Below are 27,866 nucleotides of genomic sequence, written 5' to 3'. Positions count from 1 at the left end.
CACGTTTATTTATACACACTCATCTGAGTTTTCTTTGATTTTATCGTAATAGTTCTTGGTCTTATTACTTTTCCTTTTATATCCATGGGGAAGTGGAAAAAGAATCTTTCCTCCGTAAGCCATGCGTGTTGTAAAAGTCAACTAAAATGCCGGGAACAATGGGCTAGTAACCCCTTTTCCTGTAAAGATTACTAAAAAGAATAAGAAGAAGAAAATTGTCAAAGTGGGAAGTCTGAATGTGCGTGGATGTTGTGCAAATGATAAGAAAGAGATGATTGTGGATGTTATGAATGAGAAGAAACTGGATGTCCTGGCTTTAAGTGAAACAAAGCTGAAGGGGGTGGGAGAGTTTCAATGGAGAGGAATAAATGGGATTAGGTCAGGGGTTTCAAATAGAGTTAGAGCTAAAGAAGGAGTAGCAATAATGTTGAAGGATAAGCTATGGCAGGAAAAGAGGGACTACAAATGTATAAATTCAAGGATTATGTGGAGTAAAATAAAGATTGGATGTGAAAAGTGGGTTATAGTAAGCGTGTATGCACCTGGAGAAGAGAGAAGTGTAGAGGAGAGAGAGATTCTGGGAAATGTTGAGTGAATGCGTGGGGAGTTTTGAATCAAGTGTGAGAGTAATGGTGGTTGGGGATTTCAATGCTAAAGTGGGTAAAAATGTTATGGAGGGAGTAGTAGGTAAATTTGGGGTGCCAGGGGTAAATGTAAATGGGGAGCCTTTAATTGAGCTATGTGTAGAAAGAAATTTGGTAATAAGTAACACATATTTTATGAAAAAGAGGATAAATAAATATACAAGGTATGATGTAGCACGTAATGAAAGTAGTTTGTTAGATTATGTATTGGTGGATAAAAGGTTGATGAGTAGGCTCCAGGATGTACATGTTTATAGAGGGGCAACTGATATATCGGATCATTATTTAGTTGTAGCTACAGTTAGAGTAAGAGGTAGATGGGAAAAGAGGAAGGTGGCAACAACAAGTAAGAGGGAGGTGAAAGTGTATAAACTAAGGGAGGAGGAAGTTCGGGCGAGATATAAGCGACTATTGGCAGAAAGGTGGGCTAGTGCAAAGATGAGTAGTGGGGGGGTTGAAGAGGGTTGGAATAGTTTTAAAAATGCAGTATTGGAATGTGGGGCAGAAGTTTGTGGTTATAGGAGGGTGTGGGCAAGAGGAAAGAGGAGTGATTGGTGGAATGATGAAGTAAAGGGTGTGATAAAAGAGAAAAAGGTAGCTTACGAGAGGTTTTTACAAAGCAGAAGTGTTATAAGAAGAGCAGAGTATATGGAGAGTAAAAGAAAGGTGAAGAGAGTGGTGAGAGAGTGCAAAAGGAGAGCAGATGAAAGAGTGGGAGAGGCACTGTCAAGAAATTTTAATGAAAATAAGAAAAAATTTTGGAGTGAGTTAAACAAGTTAAGAAAGCCTAGGGAAAGTATGGATTTGTCAGTTAAAAACAGAGGAGGGGAGTTAGTAGATGGGGAGAGGGAGGTATTAGGTAGATGGCGAGAATATTTTGAGGAACTTTTAAATGTTAAGGAAGAAAGGAAGGCGGTAATTTCATGCACTGGCCAGGGAGGTATACCATCTTTTAGGAGTGAAGAAGAGCAGAATGTAAGTGTGGTGGAGGTACGTGAGGCATTACGTAGAATGAAAGGGGGTAAAGCAGCTGGAACTGATGGGATCATGACAGGAATGTTAAAAGCAGGGGGGGATATAGTGTTGGAGTGGTTGGTACTTTTGTTTAATAAATGCATGAAAGAGGGGAAGGTACCTAGGGATTGGCAGAGAGCATGTATAGTCCCTTTATATAAAGGGAAAGGGGACAAAAGAGATTGTAAAAATTATAGAGGAATAAGTTTACTGAGTATACCAGGAAAAGTATACGGTAGGGTTATAATTGAAAGAATTAGAGGTAAGACAGAATGTAGAATTGCGGACGAGCAAGGAGGCTTCAGAGTGGGTAGGGGATGTGTAGATCAAGTGTTTACATTGAAGCATATATGTGAACAGTATTTAGATAAAGGTAGGGAAGTTTTTATTGCATTTATGGATTTAGAAAAGGCATATGATAGAGTGGATAGAGGAGCAATGTGGCAGATGTTGCAAGTATATGGAATAGGTGGTAAGTTACTAAATGCTGTAAAGAGCTTTTATGAGGATAGTGAGGCTCAGGTTAGGGTGTGTAGAAGAGAGGGAGAATACTTCCCGGTAAAAGTAGGTCTTAGACAGGGATGTGTAATGTCACCATGGTTGTTTAATATATTTATAGATGGGGTTGTAAAAGAAGTAAATGCTAGGGTGTTCGGGAGAGGGGTTGGATTAAATTATGGGGAATCAAATTCAAAATGGGAATTGACACAGTTACTTTTTGCTGATGATACTGTGCTTATGGGAGATTCTAAAGAAAAATTGCAAAGGTTAGTGGATGAGTTTGAGAATGTGTGTAAAGGTAGAAAGTTGAAAGTGAACATAGAAAAGAGTAAGGTGATGAGGGTATCAAATGATTTAGATAAAGAAAAATTGGATATCAAATTGGGGAGGAGGAGTATGGAAGAAGTGAATGTTTTCAGATACTTGGGAGTTGACGTGCCGGCGAATGGATTTATGAAGGATGAGGTTAATCATAGAATTGATGAGGGAAAAAAGGTGAGTGGTGCGTTGAGGTATATGTGGAGTCAAAAAACGTTATCTATGGAGGCAAAGAAGGGAATGTATGAAAGTATAGTAGTACCAACACTCTTATATGGATGTGAAGCTTGGGTGGTAAATGCAGCAGCGAGGAGACGGTTGGAGGCAGTGGAGATGTCCTGTCTAAGGGCAATGTGTGGTGTAAATATTATGCAGAAAATTCGGAGTGTGGAAATTAGGAGAAGGTGTGGAGTTAATAAAAGCATTAGTCAGAGGGCAGAAGAGGGGTTGTTGAGGTGGTTTGGTCATTTAGAGAGAATGGATCAAAGTAGAATGACATGGAAAGCATATAAATCTATAGGGGAAGGAAAGAGGGGTAGGGGTCGTCCTCGAAAGGGTTGGAAAGAAGGGGTAAAGGAGGTTTTGTGGGTGAGGGGCTTGGACTTCCAGCAAGCGTGCATGAGCGTGTTAGATAGGAGTGAATGGAGACGAATGATACTTGGGACCTGACGATCTGTTGGAGTGTGAGCAGGGTAATATTTAGTGAAGGGATTCAGGGAAACCGGTTATTTTCATATAGTCGGACTTGAGTCCTGGAAATGGGAAGTACAATGCCTGCACTTTAAAGGAGTGGATTGGGATATTGGCAGTTTGGAGGGATATGTTGTGTATCTTTATACGTATATGCTTCTAAACTGTTGTATTCTGAGCACCTCTGCAAAAGTAGTGATAATGTGTGAGTGTGGTGAAAGTGTTGAATGATGATGAAAGTATTTTCTTTTTGGGGATTTTCTTTTTTTTTTTTGGGTCACCCTGCCTCGGTGGGAGACGGCCGACTTGTTGAAAATATATATATATATATATATATATATATATATATATATATATATATATATATATATATATATATATATATAATGTCGTGCAGAATATATAAAACTGGTCAATGAGCAAGAACTCATTTAATATTAAGTCCTTTCTAAAATTTTCTCTTATACGTTTAAAGATATATTTTTTTCATTAATGTTAATGTAAAAATTTATAATTTTGCACCAAAAGAATCTTAGAAAACTTACCTAACCTTATTATAACAAGAACAATTTATTTTAGCCTAACCCAACTAAATATATTTTAGATTTGTTTACAATAATTTAATACTAAACAAACACAGTGAAATATATTTTTTTCGTTAGGTTCAGAATGATTTTGGCGAAATTATTGCATACACAAATTTTAACTTGTCCTATATGGCAAGATGAGCGTTGCTATTTAAGCCAAGATCGCAAGTTCTGCCTATTCGGCACGACATATATACATTATATATATATATATAATGTATATATATATATATAATATATATATATATATATATATATATATATATATATATATATATATATATAATTTTATTACAATTATTACAACACCAAGAACAGTAATAATATTGCACATGTGTCTATAATTTCACAAGAGCTCACATTACAAAGGTGTTTGGCCTGGCCGAGGGTGAAGCGATCAGGGAAGACCACCAGATATCTCGAGGTGGCACGACAGAGATCAGATGGTGACATCGTCTCCCAGGTGACCTCTCCATGGATCTTCCAAGACTCAGCTGAAGACGACGACCACGACAACTGGTTACCCGGCCGTTGTTCCTCGCACAACCACACCTGTGGAGTGCATAGGTGTTTCCTAGGTGAAATACGGAAATTATTCCTAAGTCAGTGGAAGTTATTTGCAAGAATATTATTCTCATGTAAATTATCCTAAGGTTGAATAAGCAGTAGAATGAACGGGGAGTCGAACGTGTTCCTGGCATGTAGCAGAACCAGCGGGTCGAATCCTTGTCCATTCTTCTGTTTATTAATTGATATTTGTCCATTACGGCTAATGTTGAGAGTATATCATCAGGTTACTGAGAATTATTCTCACTTGAGCTCTATTATTATTATTATTATTATTATTATTATTATCAAAACTACGCGCTAAACTCGGGCGACTGCGAGCTGTTAATTAAGGGGGGGGGGGAGGGGTAATGAGAAGGATGGGTTTCTTACCTGACGTATGGTGTGGGGGTCGAGGACCCCATCCCAGATGCTGAGTTGAGAGAACATACCAGAGAAGCTCTGGTCTCTCTGGAAACCTCCTCCCAGAAAATCCTGCTCTTGCCCTGCCAATAACATACATTTTTATTTTCAATTATTTACTCATATATTTACGTGAAGCTTGAAAGCCACATGGATCATTCAGAAAAATTAGTGGCAGGTGCTCTATTTACGAGGGGATTTAATGTTTTTCCACTCCCACAGTGGATGTTTCCCACCAAGGTGGGGTGACCTTGAAAATACACTCTTGATCCAAAGAATTGGACCTGCCCTCTTCTTATCTTGGATCAAACTTTCTTCTAAGTAGGCAACACCGATGGTGAAAGTTTACAGCTGGTCAGAAGTTTCTTAAAGTTATCGCACGAAAATCAAAACGGGCGCCTTCCCATCCCAGTAATTCCACAAACCGTTTCTTATGTTACAGTCCGCCATGTTTGAAAATTTGAAGCTGGTCGAATTCCGGATTCTCGAAATACGAAAAACTTGTAGGAAGGACATCAACTGTCCCTTCAATATATGACCAGCTCTACAGCATGCGAATTTTCTATATTGATTCTGTTTTACTTTAAGAAATTGATGTTTCGTATATACGTCCTATGAGCTACCAGACAAGAACAGCTGAGGAATTAGAGTTAGCTTTTAAATTGGCACCTAAACGAGTCAGTAACAATGAAACGCTGTGTTAATGGATACAGACACACCTTCCTTTCTTGAATCTCTCAGCGATCGACACACATCTAGTTGTTTCGTTAGTCGAGAAGCGCTTTACTTATTTACTTACTTACTTACTTACTTTAGGGAACGAGAGACAATCATATTTGTTGAAAGAAAGGACTGTGCAGCTGCAATAATTCTTAGGATCAAAAACTCGTCACTAGCATCAAGGCACCATAGTGAGATGATAATCCCGATTATCAAGGAAAGGACGCAAGGAATTAAATTCCCATTCAGCTTTAAACTTAATGGAAGGGGTAAGATTACTAAGCGTATCACGAAATGGTTGGAATATAATTCCTTGCTTCATTTCCTTGGTGTTCATGTCCACCGCTCATAATCCCGAGTACATAGACTCCATATCTTTCATCCTGCCTCACTCAGAACGATTCTTAGACTTTGGATGGTTGCTAAAGTTAAACTTAACTTAGTACACGAGGGTCATAGAGGTTGCATTTCACCTGTATACTAGCCAAGAATACTTTTATCCCTTATATGAGGATTAAAATAAACTTATCAGACTTCATAATTTTGTAATATTTTAAACTTAAGATTTAATTTAAGTCTGCCCGAAATGCCTAGCCATGCGAGGTGTTCTAGTGGTACACTCTGTAATTATTTTACTACAAGTATTGTTTACAATGTTGTCTAGACACATGAAAGAACATAATGTTTATTTTGACTCTTCGGTTTAGGAAGACTTGTAAGTAAACACTAGGACATACTTTTCAGAAAACTTTTCGGTCCTGGGACCTTGATCACCTCCAGCACAGAGGTTAGGAAGACAGTAGAAATGATCAAGGTCCCAGGACCGAAACGTTTTCTGATAAATATGTCCTAGTGTTTGCTCACATGTCTTTCTAAACCAATTTATTGGTAACTGTTACCAAAGTTTATACCATGACTCTCTTCACCTGACTGGACGGCCATCATGATTAGATCTGCGTCGGTCGCAAAGCGATCCTTGGAAGGTATTCCAGTATTCCAGTCCCCCGCTGTACAGTGTAGCAAAAGTTTCTAACGCAGTTAAATATCAACACTGAAGTTTTTTAAGCTCGTCAGACGAGGCATTCAAAAGTTATCGCTTGGAAGTTAGATAAGATCAGATAAGACTTCGTTCGGATTTTTAACCCCGGAGGGTTAGCTACTCAGTCAGTGCATCATCGAGGACTGTCTAACTTATTTCCATTGGGGTCCTCAATCTTGTCCCTCAGGATGCGACCCACACCAGTCGACTAACACCCAGGTACCTATTTTCTGCTAGGTGAACAGGACAACAGGTGTAAGGAAACGCGTCGAAATGCTTCCGCCCGCCGGGAATCGAACCCGGGCCCTCCCTGTGTGAAGCAAGAGCTCTAGTCACCAGGCCACCCAGAAATACTTCCTAACATCCCTTGGACTCATCTGAGTCTTCAACTTCCCACTGTGACTCCTTGTTTCTGTGTTCCATCTCTGAAACATCCTGTCTTTGTTCACTCTGTCTTTTCCTACGTCCCATTTTCCTTAATAAGAATGGCAAACTGGCGCTTGCACAGTCCAGAACCAACCCATTAAGATACACGAGGTTCGGATTTGTTTTGGTCTGTGTAGGTGCTAATACGCTATTTTGATTAAAGAAACTGCGATATTAGTTTTCATAAATTTGAAAAGCCTCTTCTGTCAGGCTTCAAATCTTCAACGTTAATATTAAACTTCCTTAGAAAATTAGCCGCACTCCATACTATGCCTTTGCGTCCACTGAGGTATAGGGAATTCTTTTGTTTTAATTTGACTCTGTAAGAAACTTATAAGAACACTGCAGCAGGCCTACTGGCCCATGCGAGGCAGGTCCAATTCTCCTACCGGCTTAAGCCAGTGCTTTAACCTAGTCAGGTCAGGTCACGTTCACTTGCGTGCATTGGGGAATGGGAGGCTGTGTGTTTATGGGATCCACAGGGTACCTCTCTCAGATCGTCTGGCGACCAAGACTAGGCTAGATTTTACATGGTGAGCTAGAAAGCCAGCAGAAGGCCTTAGTCATATGACCAGAGGCCCCTGGTTAATGGGTTATAATATGACCAAGACCCGTATCAGGAAACACTTGATCTGTTTCCTCTTAAGCGAGGAGTCATTATAATGAAACTGATGTTTGGGTCTTCTCGTTCACTTGTCGTCTCGCTGCCTCGTCCACCAGAGTCGTCCCGGCTGCCTGGTAATAATATAATAATAATAATGCACATGAAGAGTAAACTGACCTATAATGAAGGCTCCCCCAGCCTGGAGGGGAGAGGAATGGCCAAGGAAGGTGCCACTGGAGCCTAACTGGCCATCCAGGTACATGGCCCAAGAGGAGGTGTTAATTTGGTAGGTGAAGCAGAAATGTGCCCAGGAGCGTAGAGGTGTGGCCAGCTTCATCACTGCCCAGTTTCCTTGGATAGATACCCGGTACCGAGTCTCATGGTGGTCTGAAATATATATATATATATATATATATATATATATATATATATATATATATATATATATATATATATATATATATATATATATATGTGTGTGTGTGTGTGTGTGTATGCGTGTGTGTGTGTGTGTGTGTGTGTGTGTGTGTGTGTGTGTGTGTGTGTGTGTGTGTGTGTGTGTGTGTGTGTGTGTGTGTGTGTGTGTGTGTGTGTGTCGTGCCGAATATGCAAAACTGGTCAATTAGCAAGAACTCATTTAAAATTAAGTCCTTTCTAAAATTTTATATTATACGTTTAAAGATATATTCTTTTCATTAATGCTAATGTAAAAATTTTTAATTTTGCACCAAAAGAATCTTAGAAAACTTACCTAACCTTATTATAACAAGCGCAATTTATTTTAGCCTAACCCAACTAAATATATTTTAGATTTGTTTACAATAATTTAATACTAAGCAAACACAGTGAAATATATTTTTTTCGTTAGGTTCAGAATGGTTTTGGCGAAATTATTGCATACACAAATATTCACTTGTCCTATATGGCAAGATGAGCGTTGCTATTTAAGCCAAGATCGCAAGTTCTACCTATTCGGCACGACACACACACACACACACACACACACACACATATATATATATATATAATATATATATATATATATATATATATATATATATATATATATATATATATATATATATATATATATATATATATATATATATATATGTGTGTGTGTGTGTGTGTGTGTACTCACCTATTTGTGGTTGCAGGGGTCGAGTCTTAGCTCCTGGCCCCGCCTCTTCACCGGTTGCTACTGGGCCCGCTCTCTCCCCGCTCCATGAGCTTTATCAAACCTCGTCTTAAAACTGTGTATGGTTCCTGCCTCCACTACGTCATTTTCTAGGCTATTCCACTGCCTTACAACTCTATGACTGAAGAAATACTTCCTAATATCTCTCTGACTCATTTGTGTCTTCAACTTCCAATTGTGGCCTCTTGTTTCTGTGTCCCCTCCCTGGAACATCCTGTCTTTGTCCACCTTGTCTATTCCACGCAGTATTTTATATGTCGTTATCATGTCTCCCCTGACCCTCCCGTCCTCCAGTGTCGTCAGGCCGATTTCCCTTAATCTTTCTTCATAGGATATTCCCCTTAGCTCTGGAACTAACCTTGTGGCAAACCTTTGTACTTTCTCTAGTTTTTTGACGTGCTTTATCAAGTGCGGGTTCCAAACAGGTGCTGCATACTCCAGTATGGGCCTGACATACACGGTGTACAGTGTCTTGAACGATTCCTTACTAAGGTATCGGAATGCTGTTCTCAGGTTTGCCAGGCGCCCATATGCTGCAGCAGTTATCTGATTGATGTGTGCTTTCGGAGACATGCTCGGTGTTATACTCACCCCAAGATCTTTCTCCTTGAGTGAGGTTTGCAGTCTTTGGCCACCTAGCCTATACTCTGTCTGTGGTCTTCTGTGCCCTTTCCCTATCTTCATGACTTTGCATTTGGCAGGATTAAATTCGAGAAGCCATTTGCTGGACCAGGTGTCCAGTCTGTCCAGGTCTCTTTGAAGTCCTGCCTGGTCCTCATCAGATTTAATTCTCCTCATTAACTTCACATCATCTGCAAACAGGGACACTTCTGAGTCTAACCCTTCCATCATGTCGTTCACATATACCAAAAATAGCACTGGTCCTAGGACCGACCCCTGTGGGACCCCGCTCGTCACAGGTGCCCACTGTGATACATCATTACGTACTATGACTCGTTGTTGCCTCCCTGTCAGGTATTCTCTGATCCATTGCAGTGCCCTTCCTGTTATATGCGCTTGATGTTCTAGCTTCTGCACTAATCTCTTGTGAGGAACTGTGTCAAAGGCCTTCTTGCAGTCCAAGAAGATGCAATCAACCCACCCCTCTCTCTCGTGTCTTACTTCTGTTATTTTATCATAAAACTCCAGAAGGTTTGTGACACAGGACTTGCCTTCCGTGAATCCGTGCTGGTTGGCATTTATACTCTTGTTCCGTTCCAGGTGCTCCACCACTCTCCTCCTGATAATTTTCTCCATAATTTTGCATACTATACACGTCAATGACACAGGTCTATAGTTTAGTGCCTCTTTTCTGTCTCCTTTTTTAAAAATGGGAACCACATTTGCCGTCTTCCATACCTCAGGTAGTTGCCCAGTTTCCAGGGATGTGTTGGAAGATTGTGGTAAGTGGCACGCACAACATATCTTCTCCCTCTCTAAGGACCCACGGGGAGATGTTGTCCGGTCCCATTGCCTTTGAGGTATCGATGTCCCTTAGCAGTTTCTTCACCTCCTCCTCATCTGTATGTATGTCGTCCAACACTTGTTGGTGTATTCCTTGCTGGTGTCCCCATCTGGTCTGTCCCCCCAGAGTCCTTCCTGTCTCTACTGTAAATACTTCCTTAAATCTCGTGTTGAGCTCCTCACATACCTCTTGATCGTTTCTTGTGAGTTCTCCACCTTCTTTCCTCAGCCTTATCACCTGGTCCTTGACTGTTGTCTTCCTCCTAATGTGGCTATACAGCAGTTTCGGGTCAGATTTGACTTTCGATGCTATGTCGTTTTCATACTGTCGCTGGGCCTCCCTCCTTATCTGTGCATACTCGTTTCTGGCTCTTCTACTAATCTCCTTGTTTTCCTGGGTCCTATGCCTCCTGTACCTTTTCCATTCTCTGTTGCACTTAGTTTTTGCCTCCCTACACCTTCGGGTAAACCAAGGACTCGTTTTGGTCTTCCTATTATTTCTGTTTCCCTTGGGAACAAAACTTTCCTCTGCCTCCTTGCACTTTGTTGCCACATATTCCATCATCTCGTTTACTGATTTTCCTACCATTTCTCTGTCCCACTGAACCTCCTTCAGGAAGTTTCTCATACCTGTGTAGTCCCCCCTTTTATAGTTTGGCCTGTCCCCTTCAGTTCCTGTTACCTTCTCCATTTGTAACTCTACTATATAATCAAAACTCAGAACCACGTGATCGCTAGCTCCAAGGGGCCTCTCGTAAGTGATGTCCTCAATGTCTGAACTGCTCAGGGTGAACACAAGATCAAGTCTTGCTGGCTCATCCTCCCCTCTCTCTCTGGTTGTGTCCCTGACATGTTGATGCATGAGGTTTTCAAGTACCACATCCATCATCTTGGCTCTCCATGTGTGTGTGTGTGTGTGTGTGTAAAGGTAGAAAGTTGAAAGTGAACATAGATAAGAGTAAGGTGATGAGGGAATCAAATAATTTAGATAAAGAAAAATTGGATATCACATTGGAGGGAGGGAGTATGGAAGAAGTGAATGTTTTCAGATATTTGGGAGTTGATGTGTCAGCAGATGGGTTTATGAAGAATGAGGTAAACCATAGAATTGATGAAGGAAAAAAGGTGAGTGGTGCGTTGAGGTATATGTGGAGACAAAAAACGTTATCTATGGAGGCAAAGAAGGGAATGTATGAAAGTACAGTAGTACCAACACTCTTATGTGGGTGTGAAGCTTGGGTGGTAAATGCAGTAGCGAGGAGACGGTTGGAGGCAGTGGAGATGTCCTGTCTAAGGGCAATGTGTGGTGTAAATATTATGCAGAAAATTCGAAGTGTGGAAATTAGTAGGTGTGGAGTTAATAAAAGTATTAGTCAGAGGGCTGAAGAGGGGTTGTTAGTAAGTAAGTTTATTCAGGTATACACAAATACAGTTACATAGAATTATGATACTTAGCAGCATATGTGTAGAGAACCTAGGATAACCCAAAAAAGTCAGAGTGACTTATTTCCATTGGGTTGAGGTGGTTTGGTCATTTAGAGAGAATGGATCAAAGTAGAATGACATGGAGAGTATATAAATCTGTAGGGGAAGGAAGGCGGGGTAGGGGTCGTCCTCGAAAAGGTTGGAGGGAGGGGGTAAAGGAGGTTTTGTGGGCGAGGGACTTGGACTTCCAGCAAGCGTGCGTGAGCGTGTTCGATAGGAATGAATGGAGACGAATGGTTTTTGGGACCTGATGAGCTGTTGGAGTGTGAGCAGGGTAATATTTAGTGAAGGGATTCAGGGAAACCGGTTATTTTAATATAACAGGACTTTAGTCCTGGAAATGGGAAGTGCAATGCCTGCACTTTAAAGGAGGGGTTCGGGATATTGGCAGTTAGGAGGGATATGTTGTGTATCTTTATACATACAGTATATGCTTCTAAACTGTTGTGTTCTGAGCACCTCTGCAAAAACAGTGATTATGTGTGAATGAGGTGAAAGTGTTGAATTTATTTACAATTTATTATATACAGTAAATCTGTAGGATGCTACACTTCTATCCATGTACACATACAAGGTCCAGTAAGACCTCCTCTCACCGATCCTTAATCCATTGTCCTCGTCGCTAGAACTGGCGTAGGATATAAGCGTCGACTCCTCCCTAAACCTTAAAAGCATGATCCTGTAGCAGATGGTGAAGGATCCTAGCCTAGGGAAGGGCTTGACCAGCCGGGCGTAACTCTCTGAAGAAGGAGTTCCAGACTTCTGCATCACCAGCACCCGCTCCTTACGGCTCTCTGCACAGAAATATGCTGTTAAACAGATAAGAATTCTTTTTGTTTCGTTTTGCCTTATGATATAACAAAAATTAAATATATTTGTTTACTCTTATGAAATGGACAGCCAGGAGTTATGTTGTCAGTAAGGCACCTCTTGCACTAGCGCGGCCCACCGTCACACCTGACGTACCTGTAATTAATAAGAGGTGAATCAGCCTGCCTGTACATGAACGTTGTTTTGGTTCTGTCTGCATGAAGACTATCAGCTACATCAGGGTCGTAATAAAGTTGGTAGAATTACCGACAATATGTAAAGTAAAAGGACACAAGTGCAACTAATGTGACATTTATTGTGGCAACGTTTCGCTCTCCAGGAGCTTTATCAAGCTCTTACAAACAATACATGGACACAGAGGGTATGTAAAGGCTCAGAGTGAGGTGAATACTAGTGAGGTACCATTTCGATGTTCACTAGTGGTAGTAGTAGTAGTAGTAGTAGTAGTGGTAGTGACAAAAGTAATACAATATGGTAGAGCAATTAATTCGTACATGAGTAAAAGGATATAAAAGCTATTACTTGGGTAACATAAAAATAGGTTGGACAAATATAAACTGGAATGAGGCAGCTTGTTTCAGTGTTCACTCTCTGTGCTTTGTGTAGTATAACAGGAGAGACTATGTGATGGCAGGGTTTACTGTTTTCAGGAGGATTCTTGCTAAGACTTCGGAGATGGTGAAGCTGCCGTTGTTTTGTTTAATTGTATTCGAAACAGCGATCAGTGCTGATTCAAGGCACTTGCGTGTGCGGAAATTATTTTCTTTTATCACTAATTGGGCGTCTCTGAATTTCATAAGATGATTGGTGGAATTTCGGTGTTGTACACAGGCGTTGTTTAAGTTGTCGTTCCTACATGCGTATATGTGTTCATATGTGTACTTTCACAAGCTAACACCAGAGTCGCCATCGCTTCTACCACTTCAATAAAGGATCTAACCAGGACAAAACCCAAGCACCACGAACCAGTCAATGCAGGAGTTTACACTATACCCTGTGGAGGCTGTGACAAGATCTACGTAGGTGAAACAGCAAGAAACCTCGACACCCGCCTCAATGAACACATATACGCATGTAGGAACGACAACTTAAACAACGCCTGTGTACAACACCGAAATTCCACCAATCATCTTATGAAATTTAGAGACGCCCAATTAGTGATAAAAGAAAATAATTTCCGCACACGCAAGTGCCTTGAATCAGCACTGATCGCTGTTTCGAATACAATTAAACAAAACAACGGCAGCTTCACCATCTCCGAAGTCTTAGCAAGAATCCTCCTGAAAACAGTAAACCCTGCCATCACATAGTCTCTCCTGTTATACTACACAAAGCACAGAGAGTGAACACTGAAACAAGCTGCCTCATTCCAGTTTATATTTGTCCATCCTATTTTTATGTTACCCAAGTAATAGCTTTTATATCCTTTTACTCATGTACGAATTAATTGCTCTACCATATTGTATTACTTTTGTCACTACCACTACTACTACTACTACTACTACTACCACTAGTGAACATCGAAATGGTACCTCACTAGTATTCACCTCACTCTGAGCCTTTACATACCCTCTGTGTCCATGTATTGTTTGTAATAGCTTGATAAAGCTCCTGGAGAGCGAAACGTTGCCACAATAAATGTCACATTAGTTGCACTTGTGTCCTTTTACTTTACATCAGGGTCATTAAGGCTTTACGTAACCTGTACACCACCAATGATACTTTAATCCCTGTGATATATTACCAATTGTATATACAATTTTCGGTGTATATACAATTGGTTGTAGATATAGTGTTGTGGAAAATTGCATTTACTTGGATGTATAATTATATACATAACAGTAAATGAACAATGATAACTACTATTTATCAGTTAGACAAGTAGGAATTTGGGACACTTAGGTCGCAAAAAATGTCCCCCTTCGATACCTACCACTGTCATATCCACAAGTTGCTCTGGACCTATTAATTAAATGAAATATACATACACCAGGAATACTGGTAAATATATAAATTTGTGGACTGTATATTAAAAAATGATATATAAATTCACATATACATAACAGAAGGAAAATATATCTTAATATCACTCACCAATTTGACTGGATATTAAGTTGTATCATACTCAGAAAAACCTCACTAACTAAATTTATGAAAACACTGGCCAGAATTATACACAAATCTAGAGAGCTTATCTGAGGTTCCTGGAGCTGTCTTGTCCAGTCGTCTGATATCTCAAGTTATGCAGGAATGCACATCCACCAATTTCGCCTCCTATTTGAGAGGTGTCAGCCCAATTTTAACCTCTAGAGCACGAAAAATTCTTCCCATTCACTCTAACGTTCTGTTCAATTCAAAACCAAGATGGCGAGTCTCCTGCGCAGGCGCAGCTTCCCGTTTTCGATTACATAAATTTTAAATACAATATGGCCATCTATTTACATTTAATAACTACTGTATTTCTGGAAAATATATACAGTATTTTCCAAAAGTGTGGCCCTGCCACTTTTGGTTTTGTTCTAGTAGTGGTGTATGTTGGTCTAGTTTCATTACGGTTCCATCTCCTAACAAGGAACTCAAGCTTAGAAGATCTAAATTATGAATATATTTTTGAAAGGCTGTGGATTTAGAATGAAGCTTAATTTTAGTTAATTTGCAAAGTTTTACTATTATACGGTAAATATTTATCAGTGATTGTTAGTAAGTCATAATACAGTACAAACAATCCTATTATTTTTACTACTACTCCTCTTACATACTACTACTATTACTACCTCAACTACTACAGCAACTGTACCACTGCTGCTACTACTGCTATTATACCTACTGGCGCGACTAGTTCTGCTACTACAAGACCTGCTGCCGCTGCTACTACTATTACAATTACAACTACTACCTGTGTGTTGGCACAGGTAGAGAACTAGGCAAAATGTAAACAGTAGCCTCCACCACCAGGGGTCGTCGCTGAAGTGTTCACGGAGGTCTCTTGTTGTCATGGTACTGATGGACGTTTTGGTGGTGGTGGACGTAGTGGTGGTGTTATAGGCGCTGCTGGCCTTCTGGACGTCCTCTTGCCGTGTTGTCGAAGAAAGTGGTGGTGGTGATGATGTCAAGGATTCCCTGCCCTTGTTTCACCTGTGTCATCACGAGTAGTGTGCTAGGTGCCGAGGCTCATACACAGCCTCCCTGGCTGTGGTTGTGCTGCTGCCCTGCTGACACACAACACCGGTATACTCTAGCTCTAGATGTGTTTACGTAACTTGTTGCTTCTGTTGAGGGATAATAAGAGAGAATATTGAAAATCTTTCTTGTTTAAACCTTCAGCTAACTCTACATCAGCAAATATATTTTTATTTGCAGAAGTAGATTTAGATATCTTTTCATCTCTTTCAATGAAATATTGGTATATGGTGACTCAACATCAGAACTTGTCTAAAAACAAGAGTACGTAAACAAAAGTTAATATTGTATTTGACACATTAATAAAAAAATTGCAACAATATACTTCTTAACAGTTAAAACCTACAGAAGAGGAATTAAAAACTTGGGTAAACTGGAGAAATTAGTATATACTATATCATAGACAGTACTAGGCTTTAAAATGAGCTAAATTTGGATAGCAAATGCTGTCTTAAGCACTGCACAAATATGCTGTATGTTGCAAGGATAAAGTATTGTCCCCCATCTTGTTCGCACCATAAACGACGTAGCGAGGGTTAAAATAAAGACGTGAAAGTTCGTTGATGACAGAAGAAATGAGGCAGAGGAGTGAATTCAGAGGAGGACACCAAACAGCTTGAGAATGATTGACCTAACTAATGTTATGGCCAGAAAAGTGGGAGAGCAGGATCACGGTGGTCAGATGTTAAGTTCTAAAGTTGGAGGAAAGAAAAACAACTGAGTCAGTTATAGACTGAATAATACAGACGCATAATCAAAGTGAATGCGCGAAAGAATTTGGAGATGTGTTTGGGAGTGAAGAACAGATACAAAACTGCACAACCAATTTTTTTGAGACTGTTTCGCCTTTTATGGAAATTTATCATGATTTGATGAAGCTCTACACTGTAAGAAACTGTTGCTGTGGTCCAGGTACTCTGGACCAGCTGCTGTGGTCCAGGTACTCTGGACCAGCTGCTGTGGTCCAGGTACTCTGGACCAGCTGCTGTGGTCCAGGTACTCTGGACCAGCTGCTGTGGTCCAGGTACTCTGGATGAGCTGCTGTGGTTCAGGTACTCTGGACCAGCTGCTGTGGTTCAGGTACTCTGGACCAGCTGCTGTGATCCAGGTACTCTGGACCAGCTGCTGTGGTCCAGGTACTCTGGACCAGCTGCTGTGGTCCAGGTATTCTGGACCAGCTGCCGTGGTTCAGGTACTCTGGACCAGCTGCTGTGGTCCAGTTACTCTGGACCAGCTGCCGTGGTCCTCTAGTCTTACGTTCCAGCCGTGAATTCCTGGTTGGTTCGTTCACTAAAATTTAGAAGTGGGACGTCGCAACATTTTGAAACGTCAGTTATCCTTCTTAAGTAAACAGAATGTGTGACTTTTGTTCTCCACGAAGCGCTAAACCTGCGAGGAATGGTGCAGGGAGTGGCGGAGGCTCGATCCTCCGTCCGCCGAGGATATGTCAGCTTACCTACGGTATCAGGACACTTCATTTCAGTGAGGTATATATTATTAACATATCCGAAAGAAGGGGGATATATTCTATCATAGACTTCTATCATAGACTTCCATCGCTAACTTCTATCATAGACTTCCATCGCTAACTTCTATCATAAACTTCCATCACAAACCTCTAACCTAGACTCAACCATTTTATCTCTGTCACGTAATTTGTGTGAGGGACTGCCTCAGTACCGCCCCAGACTACATTGTAATTCCTGCTTAGTAACCCAGTGATAAATTGACTCTTTATTTTTTGATATCTCTCAGTTCTCATGTGATCAATCATCCTGGCTACTGTCCTTATTTATCACTTGGTTGGCTTATCACGTTTAAAATCTATTGACTACACGAGATTCTTTCTCTAAGGCTGCAATGTCTCTAAGGCTGCAATGTCACTAAGGCTGCAATGTCTCTAAGGCTGTAATGTCTCTAAGGCTGTAATGTCTCTAAGGCTGCAATGTCACTAAGGCTGCAATGTCACTAAGGCTGCAATGTCTCTAAGGCTGTAATGTCTCTAAGGCTGTAATGTCTCTAAGGCTGCAATGTCTCTAAGGCTGCAATGTCTCTAAGGCTGCAATGTCTCTAAGGCTGCAATGTCTCTAAGGCTGCAATGTCTCTAAGGCTGCAATGTCTCTAAGGCTGCAATGTCTCTAAGGCTGCAATGTCTCTAAGGCTGCAATGTCTCTAAGGCTGCAATGTCTCTAAGGCTGCAATGTCTCTAAGGCTGCAATGTCTCTAAGGCTGCAATGTCTCTAAGGCTGCAATGTCTCTAAGGCTGCAATGTCTCTAAGGCTGCAATGTCTCTAAGGCTGCATGTCACCTGTACACCACCAATCAAGGACACAATAATTCTAGAACAGTTTATAATACATTATCAGTGTACATATTCTGAGAAATACACACAGCTCGGTGTATATACACTTGGAGATATACACCTCACGGTTTATATACAGTGAAAGATATATACCTCTTGGTATATATGCACTGAGAGATATACACCTCGGGATATATGCGAGTTTAAACTGTTTCATGCAGCAAGGTGAACAGTGAGGTTGTAGAACTTTCTGGTTAATATTGTTTATCACTGTTTAAAAAGTGACGAATTTAATGTATTGTTCGTTGTTTAAACTGTGATGAGTTTTCTTTTAAGAAGAAGAAATGTGTCCTTTTGCTATTATAATAATAATAATTGTGAATTATTATTATGTAAGCAAATTACCTGCAGGAGGCTTACATGGCATTACCTGAATTATTCCCTGCAAGTAGTTTAGGTGAGGTAAGTGGGGCTTAAGTCACAGTAGGTCGCCGAACTGTAACTCCATCGATACCCACTCCCTACCACTCTCACAAAAAGCTGGACCTGACATTAAATTAATAACAATATTAAAACCAGCTACTCTGATAAATTAAAGTTGTTGGCTGCATATGATTAGGCTTGCTGGGTACACATAAAAAATTCGTATTACCACTTACCACTTAATTACTGTAGATGGATCACACCACAACACCTGCCTGGCACCTAGACCCTACACTGTCCAGCTAGAGATCTAAATGCAAAGACTAATGATGCAGTTCCCTGTGAGTGATGTTCATATCCCTTATCTTCCGCCATCCACACGTAATTCTTGAGGGCCCGCAAAGTTCCTGTCCCAATTCTTAAGCAGGGAAAATTAACCCAGGTTCCTAATTACAAATTCAGGCCGAAACCTCTCAATTTGGCTCGGAAGACGCCAGATTATTAGCAGACTTTCCGCGACAACCAGTGTTCACAAATTGCAAATGGCGTCCTCTATTTTTCTGTCCTTGTTGCCAAATTGCAAGGGTTTTCCACACAATTTTTCCGAATTCTTCAGCAGGAACGTGTCAGCAATTTCTAAATTACGGATTGAGGCCGATATACACTAAATGACTTTCGAGAACGTCTAACTACATTGCACAATTTAGTCAAGTGTTCACACATTAAATTCAACATGGCGTCTTCTCCCCGGCATCACTTCCCCTGCTCTTCTCCATGCCCCCTCACTCGAAATTTCTCGAAGGGTCCAAATAGCATCACATTTTAATACCCAATGATTATATTATTCATTTATATGCTCTACATTTAGTAAATTATGTAAAAAATTTCCATAGTAATAATGATAATAATAATAATAATCAACATCTTAAACAGGCCCAGGAACTTGAACTCAACCAGGTTGAACCTTATGAATATGAGACCAATCAGACGAAGCAAGGTTGGCCATGACTCGAGGCAAGGTCACAAGACATTAATAAACAACGCAGCCACAGGACTCGACTCATGGCATTGCTGTTTTAAAATTAGCACGTTAAAGCTCTGAACACTGTGCTTTGCCGGCTTTAAGGAATTCATCCAACAAGGTTTATTTCTGTATACTAGGGAGGGTAGCATGGGACTACACTGTGACCACAGATGAAGGTTATACGAGAATAGTATTTTATGAGACTAGGCGGCTAAAGCTCTCGCTTCACACACGGAGGACCCGAGTTCGATTCCCGGCGGGATGGAAACATTTCGACGTGTTTCCTTACACCTGTTGTCATGTTCACCTAGCAGCAAGTAAGTACCTGGATGTTAGTCGACTGGTGTGGGTCGCATCCTGGGGGACAAGATTGAGGACCCCAGTGGAAATAAGACAGACATTCCTCGATGACACACTGACTTTCTTGGGTTATCCTAGATGGCTAACCCTCCGGGGTTAAAAATCCGAAGAAAATCTTATCCTATCTTAGGATTTTATGAGACTAGGATTGCTATGGCCGTAGAGTTTCGTACTAATATTCAGTACCTCAGAGAGAAATCCATTTTTTTCCTCGTAACGTTTTTATTTACCACACCGAGGCTGAGTCGTCACACCTGCACCTAGAGAACGACCTTTGTATGTACTGTAGTATATTGAGATGAGTGAAGGAAACGTAGTTTATGTTGCTGCCATAACACGGAAATCAATAAACCAGTTAACTGATCCAGTTAACTGATCCAGTTAACTGATCCAGTTAACTGATCCAGTTAACTGATCCAGTTAACTGATCCAGTTAAATGATCTTCAGGAAATTCATGGCATATTTTTCCCTCTTATTCAAGACGTGCTGGAGCACAGACTTTATAAAATGTATAATTAAAAAAAAATTGAAACAAACATAATTTTGAAATCGTAGTGGAATGCGAATGTGTGGAATGTAAATAGTGGAATTAGTGCGTAGAATTGAGGGGGTATGATAAATTAGACACAAGTGCATCACTTGGGTGTCTTTATTGAGGAAACGTTTCGCCACACAGTGGCTTCATCAGTCTATACAAAGGAGAATGGTGAATAATAGAAGGAGTTTGGGGCAATCAGTCCCTCAGCCATGAGTCGATGTAATCAATCTATCAGTCAAGTGTGATACCACCTACGACAGCTTCACCTCACCTGCCTACACTATGTAAGTCACTTCTTCGCATATATACCGTATTATTTTCAAGACTGATGGACTGACTACATCGACTCAACGCTGAGGGACTCATTACCTCAGATTACTCCTATTCTTCACCATTCTCCTTCACATGGACTGATGAAGCCACTGTGTGGCGAAACGTTTCCTCAGTAAAGATAACCAAGTGTTGAACATTAAAATGGTATAAAATACCGACAGATTGTTTCAGACAACGGAACAATGCTCTTCTCCAGACTGAGGGACTGACCACCTCAAAACTTTAAGGGTGATGGACTGATTACATCGTCTTCAAGTATCTTCTGCTTCTATCAACTTTTCTGTACTCGACTGAAGAAGCCTACTGTGTAGGCGAAACGTTTCGAAATAAAGATACCTAACTGTTGCATATGTGTCTTACCTAACATAACCAAGTGTTGCACATATGTCTAATTTATCAACTTGTCGGTTCTCTGAACCATTTATCTGCATTTTTTAACTTGAAAACAAACTTCCCTGTTGCTCCAGAAAGGTCAGTATGACACCTCAAAATCTTTTAAAGAAAGTCGGTAAAAGGCACCTACTACGCCCATTAAAATTTTATACAAACCATTTGAGAGACATTTCCACTGACGTCAGTATCCTAATACGCTCATGAAAATTGGTAAACTGGTATTTATATAGACCAAAAAAAAAGGCTAATTAGGTTAGGTTAGGTAAGGTTCGTTAGGAAACAGTACAAGTGTTTCCTGACGAGGATCTTAGTCATATGATGACCCGCAGCTAGGGATTTTGGTCATCCGATCGAGGCCTTCCGCTGGCTTACCCTTCCACCCCTTTTAAAAATTACGGTTATGATTATAACCACTTGTTACATTCTCAAGTTACCACACAAAATCCAATGTGCCGTTTCTTTCCTCAATAAACCTAGCAAATTGACCGCAACACACACCTAGCAACACACACCTAGCAACACACACCTAGCAACACACACCTAGCAACACACACCTAGCAACACACACCTAGCAACACACACCTAGCAACACACACACACACACACACACACACACACACACACACACACACACACACACACACACACACACACACACAAGAGTATAAGAGTATGAACGCCAACCAGCAGAGTTTTATGGAAGGCAAATCCTGTGTCACAAACCTTCTGGAGTTTTATGATAAAGTAACATAAGTAAGACACGAGAGAGAGGGGTGGGTTGATTGCATCTTCTTGGACTGCATGAAGGCCTTCGACACAGTTCCTCACAGGAGATTGGTGCAGAAACTAGAGGATCAGGCGCGTGTAACAGGAAGGGCACTGCAATGGATCAGATAATAACTGACAGGGAGGTAACAACGAGTCATGGTACGTGATGAGATATCACAGTGGGCACCTGTGACGAGCGGGCTCCCACAGGGGTCGGTCCAATGACCAGTGGCATTTCTGGTATATGTGAATGACGTGATGGAAGGGTTAGACTCAGAAGTGTCCCTGTTCGCAGATGATGTGAAGTTAATGAGGAGAATTAAATCAGATGACGACCAGGCAGGACTCCAAAGAGACCTGGACAGACTCGACACCTGGTCCAGCAACTGGCTTCTCGAATTTAGCCCCTCTAAATACAAAGTCATGAAAATCGTGGAAGGGTAAAGAAGACCGCAGACGGAGTATAGGTTAGGTGGCCAAAGACTGCAAACCTCGCTCAAGGAGAAAGATCTTGGAGTGAGTATAACACCGAGCACGCCTCCGGAAGCACACATCAACCAGATAACTGCTGCAGCATATGGGCGCCTGGCAAACCTGAGAATAGCGTTCCGATACCTTAGTAAGGAATCGTTTAAGACACTGTACACCGTGTACGTCAGGCCCATACTGGAGTATGCAGCACCTTTTTGGAACCCTCACTTGATCAAGCACGTCAACAAGTTAGAAAAGTGCAAAGGTTTGTGACAAGGTTAGTTCCAGAGCTAAGGGGAATGTCCTACGAAGAAAGGTTGAGGGAAATCGGCCTGACGTCACTGGAGGACAGGAGGGTTAGGGGAGACATGATAACAACATACAAAATACTGCGTGGAATAGACAAGGTGGACAGAGACAGGATGTTCCAGAGAGGGGACACAGAAACAAGGGGCCATAACTGGAAATTGAAGACGCAGATGAGTCAAAGGGATGTTAGGAAGTATTTCTTCAGTCATAGAGTAGTCAGGAAGTGGAATAGCCTAGCAAATGAGGTAGTGGAGGCAGGAACCATACATAGCTTTAAGATGAGGTATGATAAAGCTCATGGAGCAGGGAGAGAGAGAGAGGACCTGGTAGCGATCAGTGAAGAGGCTGGGCCAGGAGCTGAGTCTCGACCCCTGCAACCACAATTAGGCGAGTACACACACACACATACACACACACACACACACACACACACACACACACAGGAGGAAAACAACAGTCAAGGACCAGGTAATCAGGCTAAGGAAGGAAGGAGGAGAGACAACAGGAAATGACCGGGAAGTATGTGAAGAACTCAACAAGAGATTCAAAGAAGTGTTCACAGAGGAGACAGAAGGGACTCCAGAAAGACGGAGAGGTGGGGCACACCACCAAGTGCTGGACACAGTGCACACAACCGAGGAAGAAGTGAAGAGGCTTCTGAGTGAGCTAGATACCTCAAAGGCAATGGGGCCAGATAACATCTCCCCATGGGTATTGAGAGAGGGAGCAGAGGCGCTATGTGTACCCCTAACAACAATATTCAATACATCTATCGAAACAGGGAGATTGCCTGAGGCATGGAAGACAGCAAATGTAGTCCCAATCTTTAAAAAAGGAGACAGACATGAAGCATTAAACTACAGACCAGTGTCACTGACATGTATAGTATGCAAAATCATGGAGAAGATTATCAGGAGAAGAGTGGTGGAACACCTAGAAAGGAATGATCTCATCAACAGCAGCCAGCATGGTTTCAGGGACGGGAAATCCTGTGTCACAAACCTACTGGAGTTCTATGACATGGTGACAGCAGTAAGACAAGAGAGAGAGGGGTGGGTGGATTGCATTTTCTTGGACTGCAAGAAGGCGTTTGACACAGTTCCACACAAGAGATTGGTGCAAAAACTGGAGGACCAAGCAGGGATAACAGGGAAGGCACTACAATGGATCAGGGAATACTTGTCAGGAAGACAGCAGCGAGTCATGGTACGTGGCGAGGTGTCAGAGTGGGCACCTGTGACCAGCGGGGTCCCGCAGGGGTCAGTCCTAGGACCAGTGCTGTTTCTGGTATTTGTGAACGACATGACGGAAGGAATAGACTCTGAGGTGTCCCTGTTTGCAGATGACGTGAAGTTGATGAGAAGAATACACTCGATCGAAGACCAGGCAGAACTACAAAGGGATCTGGACAGGCTGCAGAACTGGTCCAGCAATTGGCTCCTGGAGTTCAATCCCACCAAGTGCAAAGTCATGAAGATTGGGGAAGGGCAAAGAAGGCCGCAGACGGAGTACAGTCTAGGGGGTCAGAGACTACAAACCTCACTCAAGGAAAAAGATCTTGGGGTGAGTATAACACCAGGCACATCTCCTGAAGCGCACATCAACCAAATAACTGCTGCAGCATATGGGCGCCTAGCAAACCTCAGAACAGCATTCCGACATCTTAATAAGGAATCGTTCAGGACCCTGTACACCGTATACGTTAGGCCCATATTGGAGTATGCGGCACCAGTTTGGAACCCACACCTAGCCAAGCACGTAAAGAAACTAGAGAAAGTGCAAAGGTTTGCAACAAGACTAGTCCCAGAGCTAAGAGGTATGTCCTACGAGGAGAGGTTAAGGGAAATCAACCTGACGACACTGGAGGACAGGAGAGATAGGGGGGACATGATAACGACATACAAAATACTGAGAGGAATTGACAAGGTGGACAAAAACAGGATGTTCCAGAGATTGGACACAGTAACAAGGGGACACAGTTGGAAGCTAAAGACACAGATGAATCACAGGGATGTTAGGAAGTATTTCTTCAGCCACAGAGTAGTCAGTAAGTGGAATAGTTTGGGAAGCGATGTAGTGGAGGCAGGATCCATACATAGCTTTAAGCAGAGGTACGATAAAGCTCACGGCTCAGGGAGAGTGACCTAGTAGCGATCAGTGAAGAGGCGGGGCCAGGAGCTCGGACTCGACCCCCGCAACCTCAACTAGGTGAGTACACACACACACACACACACACACACACACACACACACACACACACACACACACACACACACACACACACGAAGCAGGCCAAGTGTCCAAGTGTCTCTCGACAAGTGCCTTTGACGACTAGTAACTACTACTACCTAGCAACACACACCTAGCAACACACACCTAGCAATACAAACCTAGCAACACACACCTAGCAACATACACCTGGCAACACACACACATGGCAACACACACCTGGCAACACACACCTAGCAACACACACCTAGCAACACACACCTAGCAACACACACCTATCAACACACACCTAGCAACACACACCTGGCAACACACACCTGGCAACACACTCCTGGCAACACACACCTGGCAACACACACCTAGCAACACACACCTAGCAACACACACCTAGCAACACACACCTAGCAACACACACCTGGCAACACACACCTAGCAACACACACCTGGCAACACACACCTGGCAACACACACCTGGCAACACACACCTGGCAACACACACCTGGCAACTCACACCTGGCAACACACACCTGGCAACACACACCTGGCAACACACACCTGGCAACACACACCTGGCAACACACACCTGGCAACACACACCTGGCAACACACACCTGGCAACACACACCTGGCAACACACACCTGGCAACACACACCTAGCAACACACACCTGGCAACACACACCTGGCAACACACACCTGGCAACACACACCTGGCAACACACACCTGGCAACACACACCTGGCAACACACACCTGGCAACACACACCTGGCAACACACACCTAGCAACACACACCTAGCAACACACACCTGGCAACACACACCTGGCAACACACACCTGGCAACACACACCTGGCAACACACACCTGGCAACACACACCTGGCAACACACACCTGGCAACACACACCTGGCAACACACACCTAGCAACACACACCTAGCAACACACACCTGGCAACACACACCTGGCAACATACACCTGGCAACCTACACCTGGCAACACACACTGCTGCAGCATATGGGCGCCTAGCAAACCTCAGAACAGCATTCCGACATCTTAATAAGGAATCATTCAGGACCCTGTACACCGTGTACGTTAGGCCCATATTGGAGTATGCGGCACCAGTTTGGAACCCACACCTAGCCAAGCACGTGAAGAAACTAGAGAAAGTGCAAAGGTTTGCAACAAGACTAGTCCCAGAGCTAAGAGGTATGTCCTACGAGGAGAGGTTAAGAGAAATCAACCTGACGACACTGGAGGACAGGAGAGATAGGGGGGACATGATAACGACATACAAAATACTGAGAGGAATTGACAAGGTGGACAAAGACAGGATGTTCCAGAGATTGGACACAGTAACAAGGGGACACAGTTGGAAGCTGAAGACACAGATGAATCACAGGGATGTTAGGAAGTATTTCTTCAGCCACAGAGTAGTCAGTAAGTGGAATAGTTTGGGAAGCGATGTAGTGGAGGCAGGATCCATACATAGCTTTAAGCAGAGGTATGATAAAGCTCACGGCTCAGGGAGAGTGACCTAGTAGCGATCAGTGAAGAGGCGGGGCCAGGAGCTCGGACTCGACCCCCGCAACCTCAACTAGGTGAGTACAACTAGGTGAGTACACACCTGGCAACACACACCTGGCAACACACACCTGGCAACACACACCTGGCAACACACACACACTCATAACAAACTGTCCTGTATGTACGGCACAATAAAAATGGATTTTTTATTTATTAACATTAAACAAAATTGGATACATAAGCAGTGTCCTGCTACCCTATTCTGTATGATAGATAACACCCTGTCCTGTTCCAGGACAAGTGTTGTGAAAATTTATTATTATTATTATTATTATTATTATCTGATCAAATCACCTGCAGGAGGCTTACAGGGTATTACCTGAATTACTACCTGCGGGTAATTTGCGTGAGGTAAGTGGGACTTAGTCACAGTAAGTCAATGAACTGCAACTCCTTCGATGCCCACTTCTTCACCACTCTCACAAAAAGCTAGACCTGTCATTAAATTAATAATTATAATATTAAAACCAGCTACTCTGGTAATTAAAGTTATGTGGACTGTACGTCATTTTGGTGTACTTGCTGGGTACACAAAAATATAACTATTAGTACAATACATATAATACAATAGTGTCATTAAAAATAACTTTATATTAACATTTACATTTAATTACTGTAGATGGATCACACCACAACACCTGTCTAACACCTAGACCCTACACTGGTCAGCTACATATCTAAATACATGAACTAATGGTGTACTTCCCTGTGAGTGATGTTTGCATTTCCCATTTTTTACCATCCACACATAATTCCTGAGGTCTCACAAATTTTCTATCCCAGTTCTTCAAGAGGGGACATTAACACAGGTTCCTATTAAAACTTCAGGCCGAAAACTCTCCAATTTGGCCTTCGAGAATACCCGGTCACATTGCAAAACTCAGTCCAGTGTTCACACATTAAATTCAATATATCGTCTCCCGAGCATCACTCCCCGGCTCTTCCACACCCCTCTTCACTTAAAATTTCTCGATGGGTCAAATCAGCATCACGTTTTATCACACGTTTACTGTATTATTCCAAGTTACACATGCTGAATTTAAGAAAATCCAAAATTTTCCACAAGTGTTTCCTGACGCGGGCCATAGTCATGTGATGACCCACCGTTGGAGTTTTTGGTCATCTGACCAAGACCTTCCGATGGCTTACCCTCCACCTCTTTAAAAATTATGGTCATAATTATAACCAGTTGTTAAGTGGAAGCATAATAATATGACACAGAGAACAATATACACAGGGAAAATATAAGAAACTGGTTCCACCTTTACAACACCTCGATCATTACTTCACTTAGAAAGGAACATCAATGTTAATAATTTGATCAACATGTTAAGACGCAGTAATCGATTATTTTTTAAATATTTTCTTTTTATGTAAATAAAATTTTCACCTGGACAGCTACAAAATTAATTTAAACTTCATTATAGTTAAGTCATTATACTCTTTAACTGAGTCATTCTT

General features: G+C 41.9%; 1 protein-coding gene across 1 annotated transcript in view; it reads right to left on the bottom strand.

Moving 5' to 3' along the window:
- LOC128684076 (uncharacterized) overlaps nt 1-27,582 on the bottom strand; it is a 57,952-nt gene extending 30,370 nt beyond the window's left edge. The window contains exons 1-5 of the mRNA XM_070093189.1: nt 27,510-27,582; nt 12,256-12,453; nt 7,690-7,899; nt 4,694-4,806; nt 4,115-4,306 (exon numbers count right to left, since the gene is read on the bottom strand). Coding sequence (XP_069949290.1) covers nt 4,115-4,306; nt 4,694-4,806; nt 7,690-7,899; nt 12,256-12,453; nt 27,510-27,582 — 786 coding nt within the window. The remainder of the gene's footprint in view (nt 1-4,114; nt 4,307-4,693; nt 4,807-7,689; nt 7,900-12,255; nt 12,454-27,509) is intronic.
- Between the last annotated feature and the right edge of the window lie 284 nt (nt 27,583-27,866).

This window comes from Cherax quadricarinatus, chromosome 3 (genome assembly GCF_038502225.1).
Source record: "Cherax quadricarinatus isolate ZL_2023a chromosome 3, ASM3850222v1, whole genome shotgun sequence".
Lineage (NCBI taxonomy): Eukaryota > Metazoa > Arthropoda > Malacostraca > Decapoda > Parastacidae > Cherax > Cherax quadricarinatus.
Note: the sequence above shows the minus strand (reverse complement) of the source record. Positions and strands in the feature narration are given on the sequence as shown.